This window comes from Pollicipes pollicipes, unplaced genomic scaffold (assembly GCF_011947565.3).
Source record: "Pollicipes pollicipes isolate AB1234 unplaced genomic scaffold, Ppol_2.1 Scaffold_7116;HRSCAF=8434_pilon_pilon_pilon, whole genome shotgun sequence".
NCBI lineage: Eukaryota > Metazoa > Arthropoda > Thecostraca > Pollicipedomorpha > Pollicipedidae > Pollicipes > Pollicipes pollicipes.
Genome location: NW_023597004.1, coordinates 18,688 through 32,884, shown reverse-complemented (window position 1 = coordinate 32,884; position 14,197 = coordinate 18,688). Strand labels below are relative to the sequence as shown.

General features: G+C 46.2%; 1 protein-coding gene across 1 annotated transcript; it reads right to left on the bottom strand.

The window, feature by feature from the left end:
- Positions 1 to 6,991: 6,991 nt before the first annotated feature.
- On the bottom strand, positions 6,992 to 8,331 carry LOC119108953 (putative dolichyl pyrophosphate Glc1Man9GlcNAc2 alpha-1,3-glucosyltransferase; the record flags this gene model as incomplete). Its single annotated transcript, XM_037232500.1, is given in 3 exon segments — positions 6,992 to 7,159; positions 7,424 to 7,490; positions 8,281 to 8,331. Coding segments are annotated over 2 exon segments (233 nt in total), but the record flags the coding sequence as incomplete, so codon positions are not given.
- Positions 8,332 to 14,197: the final 5,866 nt, after the last annotated feature.

Here is a 14,197-nt window from a genome sequence, read left to right as displayed (position 1 = left end):
ATCATCTCAACTCACCCACCCCACCTATTTCTTGACAGCAGCAGTTGTGATAAAACTATACAAAAACGTATTTTCAGCTGGTTTTAACCAGCGTTTTGGTTTAATTCACTTGTCTCAGCTTGTTGACACGAGACAAAGTTGACAACAGACAAAACAGAGCACCTCAAATCACTTTGAAGAATTTGTTCTGATTGTCATGGAAAGCGTCTGTCAAGGGCAATAGTGTGTATGCTCCACAAAACAATCACTCTTCTCCACACGTAGCATAACTTACAGATGGCCACAGAACCAGTTTTCTGTTCTAAGTTTTTTGTTCCATGTTTTATTTTCTTTACCTAAGTTTAATGACAAAGTTTGATATGTTCGCTTCACATCTTAAATGGGATGGTCTGACTATTTGCTAAAACTGATGTATTCATCATCTTGTAATTGCTATGCAGCTTAGAGTATTCCTGTGTTAAAAATATAGTGCACATATACAGTACAGTCATTTGCCAGGCAGCAAACCATGATAACTACAGACATCTGGTTAAAGCAGACGTGAGGGACCACTTCCACAAATTTGAGACAAATAATCAAGAACATGGAACAGAATAGTTTCATTACATATCTTGTGGCATCATCACTTGTCTTATGAACAAAACCCGATGGATTAAAACAGAAAACGGCTAAATCTGGTCACAAATCACATGTTAAAAGCAGGAATGGATAGCAATGAGCTGCTCCCCAGGAGAAAATGGCTTTTTAAGGACAAGCTCCTTTCTGCTCCCAACATAAAAAGTTCATATATTTCCCATGGTTTGCTGACAGACAGGGCATCCAACCTACCCTCAGAGTATAAATATAAATCATGCTCACCAATATGCAAGATTAAAATGCGAAATAAATGAGAGGTGTGCATGTAAACAAGGGCGGAATCCCGATATGAAACACTTCTGCATTACCTGCACCAGGTCTGTCCCGAGGCTATGCACCGCAGGATAATGTAACGTGGTGAGGCAGCGAACTTGAGTGGCTTAGATTCACATTAGCGAGCCCGGCCATGCACCAAAAGACGGCTAACTGCAGGTCTAACTGGGAAAAAATGGTGGTAAAAATAAATTCCGAACTTTAAATTGCCTCCCTCAGTCCCTATGACTTGTTCACTGCTGGATGCATATCAAACATGTTTGGGCGGCTGGCGAATTAATCCAATTTATGTATGAGATATGTGCAAGTTTGCAGTTGGAACAATTTGCAGAGAAATTGGCCAATACTTTAAGCGATAAGTGGTGTCTTCAAAGATAACTGGAAAAGAAGAAAAAATTAAGTTGTATCACATTCGCCTAATAAGAAAAACAGGTAATTAAATGAATATGAAAACTGATAGCTTTTTGGTAAAATTTTGTACGCAGCTCATCCGACTAAAAAGCTGTGGAAACGATCGATCAACCGGTGATATTCAGCTATCAAATTTTATTTCGAACGTAGTTCTTGAATTTTTTGCTTCTGCATTTCGGGAGTGATGCAATTTAGTAGTCACGTTTCCTCGGGTTAAAAGAAATACGTGGAACAAAATTATCTACTAGGCTTTGCTGGTGTTTGTCCTAGGTTTTATTTTGGTGGTGCAAAAATGGGGATGCATGAAAACCTTGCATTTGGCACACAGCTATAACTTGTGACGCATTTTGTAAACAAACCAAACTTGATGCGTGAAAGCAGCTAGAGTCGCTTGGGTTCTTGGGCTTGAAGGTACCTGTTGTCCTTGCTCTGTGCATACAAAGGCATGATTCAGATGTAGGTGAGGTAGGATATAACCATGGGTGTCCAGGTCCTGTGGAGCCTTGTTTATGCTCCATGGTTTCAGGTGAGCTCGTTTGTGGTTGACATCTTAAAACCTCGGAAAGGAAAATATGGGTTTCGTGCGCGCGGTTAGGCAATAATGGGCAGAAGTAAAAAGTTCGCCCAAACCATGTGAAAGAGGAGTGAAAAATTCACCCTCATAGGATGTTGGTTCACAACCAAGGTCGGCAATTCCAGGACACTGCAGCACCGAGACCGCACATATGACGTTCGCAGTGGACACTCACGCCTATCCAATGTCGGTTTCTCAAGGACGTATACTCGTCCATTGTGAGCGAGAACATTTTGCCTTTACACTTGTTCGGCCACCTCACCTTCACGTCAAATTTTAAGCGAGCGCAGTGCCTGAGGACATGCCGGTGGATCGTGAATTATGATGGGTCCAAGGTTTTTACACTGTTTAGCAATCAATAGTCCGACGAGGTATGTATGTCCGACGAGGTGCAGAAAACTGCAAACGGTGGCCAATTATCGCGCACATTTTGGCTGGGACAGCGTTCAGGTCGCCGTCTGTTTAAGAAAGGTTGTGGCAATTAATGGTCTTAATTCCTTTCAGAGGCAGTGCCGTTGCCCCGGAGCTCTCAGCCTGGCCTCACCCAGACCCGTGCTGAGGTGTCTGAGGTGTGTCAGCAATACCTTTACCACCATGCTTACTCTTGAGGTGACCGTGAAGTCCCTTCATGGAGCCTCCAGATATTTTCAACACCTTTTGAGAGATACAACACTCTTCTGTGTCGTCATCTTGATTTCTACGAAAGTGTTCCCACAATCCGGTCCTTTAAATTGAGCACAATTCACCAAGGATGCTCCCGGGTACCTGGCGGGGTCACTCAGTCAAGAGGCACGGGCGCCAATAAAGTCCCCGGACATACTTGCTAACAGACACGGCGCCCGACATGCTCCGACTCGATAGTCTGCATCGTTGTCTTCGGGTACTACGAGCTGTTGCGCCGCGTACATGAGGAGACGGCGCACACGAGACAAGCTCGAGCTCGGAGCTTGACACGGTGTGAAGCGATGCCGAGCAGGGTTCTCGTAGAGGCCGTACGCAGATGGCTTTCACGAAAATTCCCAAGGTACAGTGAGATTTTTTACAACACCACACGACTTCCTCAATCTTATGTATTGAACATTATTCATTCCTGTTTACACATACCACCAGCGACGATTTGTTTAAATCTTCTTATACGGCAAAAATTTCACGGGGATCTTGAAGTCCCGAGACTTTCCAATCCCAGGTTTTGGGGTTAATACAGTTCTAGAATCTCGAGGTTAGGTGCCATGACATAAGTGCTATGGCAAAAACTATCGACAAGAGTGCTACGTCAGCTATACGCGACATTACCTCTACTGTCAAAAGTTTTACACGACATGAGTGTTATAGAACAAAATTTATGCTCCAAAAACATGTCAATACATCTACTGCAAGAACTTCTACAGTCTATATTTATACGCGGCATTACTTCTACCGCAAAAACTCATATACAACATGAGGGCTACACAGCAAAACGCACGCTGAAAAAGTGTATGCTAGTCATTACCTATGTTAATACAGTAAAGAGTCATACAACCTTCACTTTCACGCGACGCTACTTCTACTACCAAAACTCATGCCTACCATGAGTACTACACGACAAAACTTTTGCTGTAAAAACATACACCAGTCATTACTTCTATCTTCTATCATCTACTTCTACACTTGACTACAAGTCTTTGCTGTAGCGCTGATGCCGCACATAAGTTTTTGCAGTACAAGTTGTGCCGTGCGTGAGCAATGTATTTTACGGTAAAAAAGAACTCTACGCTAAAAGTAATAACGGGCATCAGTTTTTGAGGCATAAGTTTTGACGTGTAGCACTGATGCCGCGTATAAGTACTTGCAATAGGAATGAAGTCCTATATTACGTAAGTTGTTCAGTGCATTAGCGAGGAACATTATTCACCTAGGTAAGACAGTAGTATTAGCCTTATTCCTCGAAGAAAAAAAAACAGGAGAATGGAGATATAATTTGGTTGATATTTCGGCAAAATGCCTTTATCGAAACCAAAACAGAAGCCTTCTGCTTCTGTTTCGATAAAGACATGTTGCCGAAAAATCGATCACACTATATTTCCATTCTCCTGGGTTTTTTTCTCGAGGAATAACGCTAATACTACTGCCTTACCTATGTTAAGTCCTGTATAAGTAATGGCTATACCTTTTATCGCAGTACATGAAATGACGAGTATACATTTTTGAAGTTTAAATTGTATCGTGTAGCACTTATGTAGCGCATGAGTATTTGCAGCAGAAGTAATGACGTGCATAAGTAATGGCTGTAGAAGTGTTTGCAGCAGAAGTCAAGGCGCGCATAGGTAATGACTGTAGAAGTGTTTGGAGCAGAAGTGATGACGAGTATAAGTTTTAGCAGACTAAGTTTTGTCGCGTGGCACTAATGTCGTGTGTAAGTACTGGCGTAGACGTAATGTCGTAGCACTGGTGTCGGTGGAAGTTTTTGTTGTAGCACTCATGTCGTGGACCCGGATTATTACGACATGGGTCCATCGACACACAGAGGGTATCTTCAGCGGTCATGGTGGTCCCTCGGTATCTCGAAACATCCCGAGTGGCCGGAGAGGTCCTAGGTAAAGATAAGACTTTTGACATTTAATGCGACTTCTGGCGTGCCGAGCATGGCGCGGCTGAGGGAGGATTCTGAGTCAGGCAGGATAACGAAGGAGCTGTTGAAGGAGGATTCTGAGGAAGGATTACGGAGGAGCGGCTGGGGGAGTATTCTGAGGGGAAGGATGGGGGAGGAGCGGCTGGGGGAGTATTCTGAGGGGAAGGATGGGGGAGCGGCTGAGGAAGGATTGTGAGGAAACGAGGATGGGGAGAAGCGGCTGGTGGAGGATTCCGGGGTGGGAGGATTAGGGAGGAGCGGCTGACGGAGGATTCTTGGGCGGCAGGGCGAGCTTGTGAGCGGCCAGAAGAGTCCTGAGCAGTTGCCCCACCCCACAGTCCCAGCGCCCGGATGGGCGTGAGGGTACAGCTGAAGGGCTCTGCCCAATGATTAGACTGACTAAACTCAACTGAATAAACGAGCCGCTAAGCAGGCTAGTACGCCCTCACCACCTAGAGGGTCTTTAACTGCCAGATGAGCACATGTATAGCCAGAGATGCACCCCAGCAATCAAAGGTGCTCAGTGGTGGACAGAGGGACCATGGATACACAGTGAAGTTCATGTGCAGCGAGAGGGGATCCTCAGTGGCCAGGCATGGCACGTTCATATGGTTTTGTGCTCCGAGACCCAAAAGGAGTCCTGCCAAGGGGCACCTTGATTCCCCGGGGATTGAACAGTAGCCCCTGGACTCCTGGCCCACACACATTAGGTCTGCAGGGGTCCGGGGGGCTAGACCACCTCCCCGGCCCCTACGGGATCTCTCATTATGGCTGCCACCTAGCGAGAAAAAAAGTACTTGAATGTCATTTTGTTCGCAAGCCCGCTGGCCGCGCCGTTCGCCGCCGGTGCTCCCTGCTGTGATTTAGAGCGGACCTGATCCGCCGCGTGCGTCCGTCACGTTCCAGCGGATAATGGGTGGCGCCGCCAGCAGGGCACGTGCGCTACCTAGCGTCGGAGCGGCCGGCACGATCCGCCGCCACGTCCAGTCGTCTAGCACTGCCAGTGCCCCGCCGCCGGCCGGCGCAGCCCCACCGATCGCTGGGCGCAGCACATGCAGAGCTCTTTGACGGGTCTGGTGACTGCAGCGGCCTGGGGACCGCTGGCCGGGCGACGGGTGCGACGCGGACATGGAGTTTGAGCGATCAGCTCTTAAGGCCACAAATAGCAGGGAGCAGTGAGGTAACCACACGTCGGAAAGTGGCTGGTGCAGTCATCTGATGTGTTCATTACATGCCCGTGCCACGAAGTGGCGAGAGATAAGATTCACGTTCGCCAAACTTGGATCATATTGAGGCGGTCTTGCGAAGGCTGCAGGCACTGAACGGTCGCTATCCAGATTTGCTTTAATGGAACGCGACGTCCGTCGTCACGCTCCCTTTCTAGGGCGCCAGCGATTGTACTAGTAGCCATGCTAGCGCTCTTGGGAAAGGCACAGCCGGGATTCAAACTCGGGCCTTAACGTGTAAGTCCAAGGCATTAACCGTCCGGCCATCACGTTTTTCAGCTCAATACGTAAAAGCTTGCGAGGTGTCTTCTGATTTATCTTGCCTCTCTATCAACGCCAAGAGTCTTTCATTTCAGCCGCAATGATTCCGAAGGTTCCAGGCTTCGTGCGGGCTTCATGAAAGGCAGTGCACGACAGTGGCAAATTCAGTACGTATCCTTTTGTCAGTGTCGTTATGATGCCGACGATCACGTGCCCAAGGAACTATATTTCAGTGGTAAAGGTTGAGCTTATTTTACGAAAAAACAGTATGTGTTTTTTTGGGATGGGGGGGGGGCGGTCTTATGCTTTTCAGAAGCAGTATATCAAAGAGTGGGCCCAGCGAAAATCGCTTTTATGTCAAATGTGTGGGTGGTGCGGCATACTCAATTGGTATTGGTACATTCTGGATGTGTGGATGGTGCGGCGTACTAATGGCGCAGCATATATTGGCATTGGTACATTGAGCACCTTACAATTTTCTACTAAAGCTGTAACTATTTTGCGAAGTTATGGCCTCAGCCTACGCCTTACTAAAGGCGACCGGGCGACAGTGCATCGCCCCTATAACAGTGTTCTAGTCCACGTACCTAAAGCCGCAACAGAATATGCAGAAGTGGCAAAATTTAGGCTGCTTGGGATTGTAGGAGCTGTTAAGTCATTTCCGAAATGACAAATTTTCGCGCATTGCAGGAAAACTGATGGACTCTTCCGTTTAGAGGCTACTGTTTACAGCTTGAGACACAAGTATGCCTCCCAAAACATAAAGATAAAGGGCCCAAAGGCATCAGCATAGGATCCAGACCCTCCAAGATGTCCCCCAATTCCCAAAAAGACGGTTCTCCACGCACAAAAAAAACAGACGAGAAAAGGAGGCACCCTTGAATGACAAGTTTGGGCCTAGGTAATCTACGACCCGATTTGCCTCCCCCCCCCCCCCCCCCTCTTCCCAATCCCCCTACCGAGCAAATCCTGCCTACGCCACACATGGAATGCAAGACTAACCTCGGATCGAAGAAGACGGCCAGCTGAGACAGAAGAAATTCGAACCAGGCGAAGAGAGGCGGGTAGTCCAGCGTCCATTCGGAGGTATTCTCTGTATACCACTCCCGCACCGGCACTGAATGGGTTATGGCCAGCCAATTACGGTGGACCTCGAAGTCTGTGCTTCGACTGAGGGCACATGGCACATCCCATATCACAACATAATGGTGGCAAGTATGCAATGACAGAATATATGTATGGTGCGCATGCTGCATTACGTCTCGCTCCCAAAAAGTGATATAGATGATTCATTCAGCTATTCCCGTTCCAACAATGTCACACATTTCACAAACTGTATTCATTGTCATTTGCTTCATGTGTGAGACAAAAAAAATAGAACGGTATGAACGACACCTTGAACACGCAACCGGCACCCGCCTGGCATTTACTTACTATGCTGGAATCAGCAGAAGCTTCAAGCAACTCGTAAGGATAAAAATTTCATATATGGATTCCATCCCTGAAAAGAAAACCATTCTCGAATTGACCACTCGAAGATTAATCATGTGAGCGCTTGGCACAACATCCGTTGGTAATGGCAGCTCCGAGCGAGTTTCATTCGATAGCCCAACGACAGCTTTGTGTCAGGCTGAAGTAGCACTGATGACTGACAAGTTACCCGAATGGACTTTTAATCACCGCATGGTCGCCGCTGCCGCCACGTGGCGACCGGCGACGACTCATTGGTCCAGCTCGCTGCAATCAGCAGGCTCCGCAGAAACCGGTCTACGGACCGCTGCTCAACGTGGTCTCTGTTCCTGACAGGCCTGGGGTAATCTGCTGCCCCCGCAAGACTTCCGCAAGCGCCACAATGTGCCCGCTTCCATTTGATACCTCTGATATACAAAGACGCAGACCTGGGCGTGCCACGCTCTTGTCATCAACAGCTCCCAATGAAGGAGGCTGTTATAGAGCAATACATCAGGGTACCAAGCACTGTCACAAGTGTCAAAGTATAGGGGACAGTTCAGAACTTCACGCCTAGCCACAGGATCAATGCTCGCATGATAACGTGTTCGGTTCCAGTAAGGATTAGTACTGCTAGAAATGGGGCATCTCCATGGGAAAGCTATGTGTCTCCCAGGGGGCCATCATTTTGTGGATAAGTATGAATGCCAACCACTCAAAAACACGTCGGATAAGCCAGGCTAGCTTTTGAGTTTATATATATATATATATATATATATATATATATATAACTATATATATAGTTGCTTACTGTGGATTTACAGGATCCAATAAGTGGGTACCTTGTCTGAATACTCTGGCCAGTGTTGAAGGAATGGTGCCGCTTAGTCGCACCAAGTATTGTTAACCTGCCATCAATCGGATAATGATTTTTTTATACACAAATTAGATGTACCTCATAAGTCATTGACCTATTAAGGTCAAGCCAGGTCAGCCCATTGACAAGTCATAAACAGACAAGTCAGGCCATTGAGTTAGTGAAGACAATTGTAATGGAATTGTGCAATATGTGACAATGGAATGTTGGATGAAGTCATATACCTTTCATATGATTTCTTGGCAAGCAGACAATTGTGAATATGATTATGATTAATTGTATTGACCTTGGGTCAAACATGAAGGTCAGATCAAGGCCAAAATCAAACCACATTATGAGTAAAAAAAACTTGCTTTTAAGGGGAGTTTGGATGCTCATTTTGAATTCTTGCAACACACAGACATCACAAGATTACATATTTTGACTCCATGAACATCAGGACAGGTGAATGACCTAAAATGACCTTGATCAACTTTTATCAAATTAAGGACACTACAAAGGACTTTAAAGTGTCATATTCCTGAAGACTGTCCAGTTTACATATTGTTCCAGAATTGAGTGGGACACAATACTACAACTGGTGTCACATAACAATGGTGCCTGTAGGAAAAAGCTCTCAGAATGTTAAGCACACAATCTATCTAGGCATGTCATCTACAGCTAAATGAGCATGGCATGCTGCCATCCAAATATTTGCAAGATTTACTCCCAAGATTTTGAGAATACTTTTAAACATTTCCCTCTTGAATCTCTCAACTTCTAGGATGACTGCCCTAATGTCTCCAGACCTTCAAGTTGGATGCTGGCAGTGGAACCTCACTTGAAACTTCTCAAGGGCAAATAGCACCCCGTCAAAGTGAATATCCAAAAAGCAGGCAGGGGCTCTAACTGACTGAGCAATCAGACAGATGGATGAGAGGGGACAGGTGAACATTAAATCTACTGAGTCAATATCAGTGTTTTTAAGATTTCCCCACAAGGCAAAGTTCACCCACAATCTATTCAAAGAATGGAAATGGGGATTAGGGCCATCAAAGCAGACTGCAGAAAAAATGTCATGCAGAACATGCCTAGGATAGCACCAACATTGCAGGGAAAATTTTGCAGCATATATTTAGTAAAACTAAATCCTTAGCTTTGTGTACAGCAACCACCGATTTTCACATAGGTCAATCTCTGCAAGGTACGTTTCAAGGACAATTTCAAACAAAAATATTAAAAAACATCAGAACAATCATAAGACTCAGTATTCTGCAAGTTGCTCACCTTTTCAGAAGACAAATCTCCACATCGAGCAATATACGCGCAGCACGCAACGAACACAAGCGCGAGTAAGCACCTTATTTACAACAGAAAAAGCGTCAATAAAGCGCCGGATTTGACTTATCGTCAAGCCTTCCCAGGGGCATCGCCCGTTTCAGCATTTTCACAAGGCTTTTAAAATGCTCTTGAGAGCCGAGGGAATGAAAAGACTGTCGCACAACGACCAGAAAGGTACGTACCCTCCTGCCTTATAATTGCACTTTTTGTACCTCCTATATTGCCTCCTGTTGTGAAACATGAATTGATATTTCCAAATGAACCACACATGCAAAGAGTCGACAATGTCGGATGAGCTAAAACGCTTCCAGCAATCCTAAGGAAATGGACCAAGCCCCGAAACCGAAGACCGAAGCAAAGCCCACGTTCTCGGCACGGTACATATACGTGTATTAGCACAGTGCACCTTATCCACGAATCCGGATAATGCGATTCACCCTTATAAAAAAAAAACATCTTGCCGAATGCTCACTGAATATGATTTATTCATCGCCGTGAGATGTTGCCATCGCGTCGTGTGGACGGGCTGTAGTAGCACCCTCTTACAGCAGTACACGTCTTGTATAATTCCAATTGGCGAGACATGAAAACCGCTCTGACATCCAAGACATACTCTGCCGAGATGATATGCTACCGGCCGGCCGGGCAACCGGCCGGAGCCGGCCGGGGCTGAGCCGGTCGCCACTGCCACTGCCGGAGCCACCAGGCAAGAGGAGACAGCCGAGCTAGATGATAGCTTCACCGACCTTGGCCTGCCTGACGGCGATGACACTGTCCGGTCATCTGTCCTGCGGCTGCGCGTGTAGTTCGAACGCCGCGTCGCCACCTTGCGGCAGCAGCTGGGTTGCAAGTTGGCCTCCCAGAGGCGAGATGTCAGGACGGAGCTGGAGCGCGAGCATACAAAGGAAGTGACAGAGCTTGAGAGGAAACGCCTGACGAAAATGGCGCAGACAGTGGAGCGGTAAAAGAAGGAAGCGAAGGGGTCCACCAGGAGGATGAGAGGATGGTCAGCGAGGTCCGTTGTCAGCTGATTCAGGAGCACTAAGACGAGATGCAGCGCCTGGCACCGAAGCACCAGAAGCAGAAGGCTGAGGGCGCCGGTCCAGCAGACGGCGCTGGTGACACCCGCCTTGGGACGGCGCAGCTGGAAGGGGACGAGGGCCGGCGCCAGATGATGTTGGCCGAGCTGGAGAACCTCTCGTCTGAGGTGGGGAAGAAAACGCAGTCAGAGCAGGAGGTGTTCCTGGAGCAGCAGCGGCCCTTGATGGAGCGATTCGCGCGCCAGCAGGGGTGCGCCGTGCGCCATCTGGGGCGCACCAGCAGGCGGCGCGCGACGAGGCGGCGCAGGCCGAAACGTCTCTGTGAGAAGTGAATCTTCAGGGGGAAGGGTGCGGTGTCGCCGCCCTAGCGGGTGGGCAAGTGATTATAGATGGCACGTCAGCCCCGTTTGGCCAGCCGTCCAACCCGCCAGCAGGGCAGTCTGGCGAGAGAGATATTTGGGGTTGTACGTTACCGCTGTGTTCCAGCTCCAGTAAACACAGAATGACCTTAGTGGCACAGTGTGGAGCGAGTGCAGGACCGGCTCAAACACGCGGCAGCGCGGACATAATGCACTCTACCGAGATAATGTGCCAAGAGCAATCCCAAGGAAATGAGCCACGCCTCGGAAACCAAAAACCGAAGCAAAGCCAACATTTTCGGTGCGGTACATCTGCGTCTATTAGCGCACATGTACCGCACCGAACATGCAGCTCGCACATGGGTCCCGATAATATGGTTCACACTTAAAATAAATGCATATCGTGCCGACAACGTCCGTTGACATACAACGCTCCGGTTCAATGAATATGACTCATGCATTGCCGGGAGATGTTGCTATCATGTAGTACGACGGACTGTAGTAGCACCCTTCTAAACTAGTGCACCTCTTATGTCATTTCAAGGGGCGAAACCTGAAAAACACTCTGCCATCAAAATAAGCACTCTGACGAGATAATTCGCCAACAGCAATCCTAAGGCAATGAGCCAAGCACTGGAAACCGAACACCGAAGCAAAATCAACGCTATCTGTACGGTACATTTATGTTTATTAGCGTAGCGTACCTCATGCACGAGTCTGGGTAATGTGATTCACACTTATAAGAAATAAGCACATCGCGCCGGCGATGTCGGTTGAGCCACAACACTTGAGTCCGATGAATATGACTTATGCGTTGCCGGGAGCAGCTGAGCTTATTTCCTCTGGATTACTGTTGGAATATTATCTCTGTGGTGTATCCGTCTTCCTGTGTTTCATACTAGACTTTGGTTCCCCGGTAGTTTGCAACATCATTGTTTATTGCTTGCAAGTGAAATGTGCTTTCGAACGCACGTGGTTGCGGAGGCAGCACTTTGAAGTTTCCGTGGACAAAAAATGGTTCATTTCAGCTTCGTGGAGCTTTATGGTATTATAGGTCATTAGACGCGTAACTGCACGACCAAGACGTTGGCTTCGTTTCAAGGTTTTCCTTTTCGTAATTCTGGAGTTATTGGAAAGTCATCTTCAGATAATGCAAGTTGCAACATTAAAAAACATATTTGCATGCACAAAAACACTTCCCGCTCAATATACACCTCAGATGGACCACGACCTTTCATTTTGTACCAAAAAGCTCATTTTCATACGTTTGACCTTTTCTGGAAAAACGGCCATGGTCAGCTATCGCTCTCGCCACTAGGTGAACATAAAGTAAGCACCTTTAACACACTTCTACATAGCTTGAAAGCGAAATCAGGCTTTCTTCTTAATTGCTTGGTGAGATATAAGCTTAGGCCACCTTACGTACTAAGAAATGGCAAGGTTTAACTAACAACAATCTGATGCCAATTTTCAAAACAATACTTCGGGGTGCAGAATGAGGGCCTTAAGTCCCATCAGTGTGCGTACGAAGTGGAGAGGTTTGCTGCCCAGATTTATGGTTTTGTGACAAAGTGCCAATTTTTGGGACGTTATTTAAGGTTTAATGTTTCTAACGAAAAGCCTATTAGCATAAGAAAGTTTTAAGTCACCCTATCGCATGAACCAGGCAATTCCTCGTCTTAATAGGAATAATGCAAGAAGATCATTATGACGGCTAAACTGCGATTTTTGGTTTACCATCAAAGTCGTGATTCATTTACGGTGTGTATAAAGCGGCAAGTGTTTCTGTACATGTAAGTAGTTTCTAGAGTAAATGTGAATTTGAGGATAGCTTCTGACGGTTTATTTAAAAAACTCCAAGGCTATGCAAGTGAGAAAATTTCAAAGTACACCATCTCATTCGCCGTGCAAATAGGGATGTAACGACGCATTGTGCAATGAGAGTCCATCACTTCAACCTTGTCCTCACATCAACCCTGTTTTGTGAGCGCAAACTTCCAAGGTTTTGTTTCTGAAACCAGCTCCGCTCGAAAGCAGATGGCAATTTTCAACGGTACACAATAATTTTACACACATTTATTGCCGTTGTTGTCGACGTGCAAATGAAAGAAAATCTCACCCCGGCCACTTCGTTGCGGAAAACGTTAAAATCTTGAAGCGGGTGTTTTTTTTTGTGCGTGAAATGAACGCCAATAGTTACATCAGCGTGTGTACGAAACGGGAGTATGCTCTGTCCCCATTTACGCTTTTCAGACGAAACGACCATTTTTAGACATTATTTCACATTGGTTGTTTTTAACTCAAAACTATCAGTAATGGACACTTAATGCTACACCATCCCATAGGCAAGGAGATTCTGTGTTTTAACAGGTGTAATGCGACACGTTGGCAGGATTTTAAGGCGATGGATTTTGGGGGCGTTAAATGATCCAAGCTCATATTACTCGAACCAATAAAAATAAAAGGCTGATTTTACCTCCAAGGGATGTAAGACAATGTTGCAACTTGCTAAGTGCACTCTACGCCTTTGCGTGAAACAACCAATTTTTAGACGTGATTGCAGGTTTGTTGTATCTATGTCAAATCCTATGAGCATTGGGCTGGAATTCAGTACCTAAAAAGGTATAAGGGAACGAGATTTGTGTGACTTGAAATTACCGGTTCTTGACTACGTGAAATCACTAACATCCAAACAAAAATAGAAGTCTAAACTCACTTCCAAACGAATTACAAATATGTTACGCGTTGATGAATACCACCTTGTTCACGGCGTAACGAGAAAGTAGTTTGCCTTGGCCATTTGTTTCGGAAAAACTTGAAACAAAAGAGTGACATTTATTTTGGCAAAAAATAAAAGGTCGTGGTCTATTTATGGTGTGCATAAAACCTCAAGTCCTATTGTGGGTTTAAACAGCTTCTAGAACAAGTACAAATTTGAGCGCAGTTTCTGAGGACTTTCGGGGAATACCTCATAACCTTCTAAAGTTATGAAAAAAATTTAATCGCATCATCGTAATGGACTCGCAGTTACTGGTCTAATGGCGCATAATGCAATGAGATTTCATGAGGTTGAAGACGGAACTTTTTTGGATCGCGGAAACTTCCAAAGTTTTCTCTTTGAAACAAGCTATGTTTAAAAGCAGATTCCGCTTCCAATCGATAA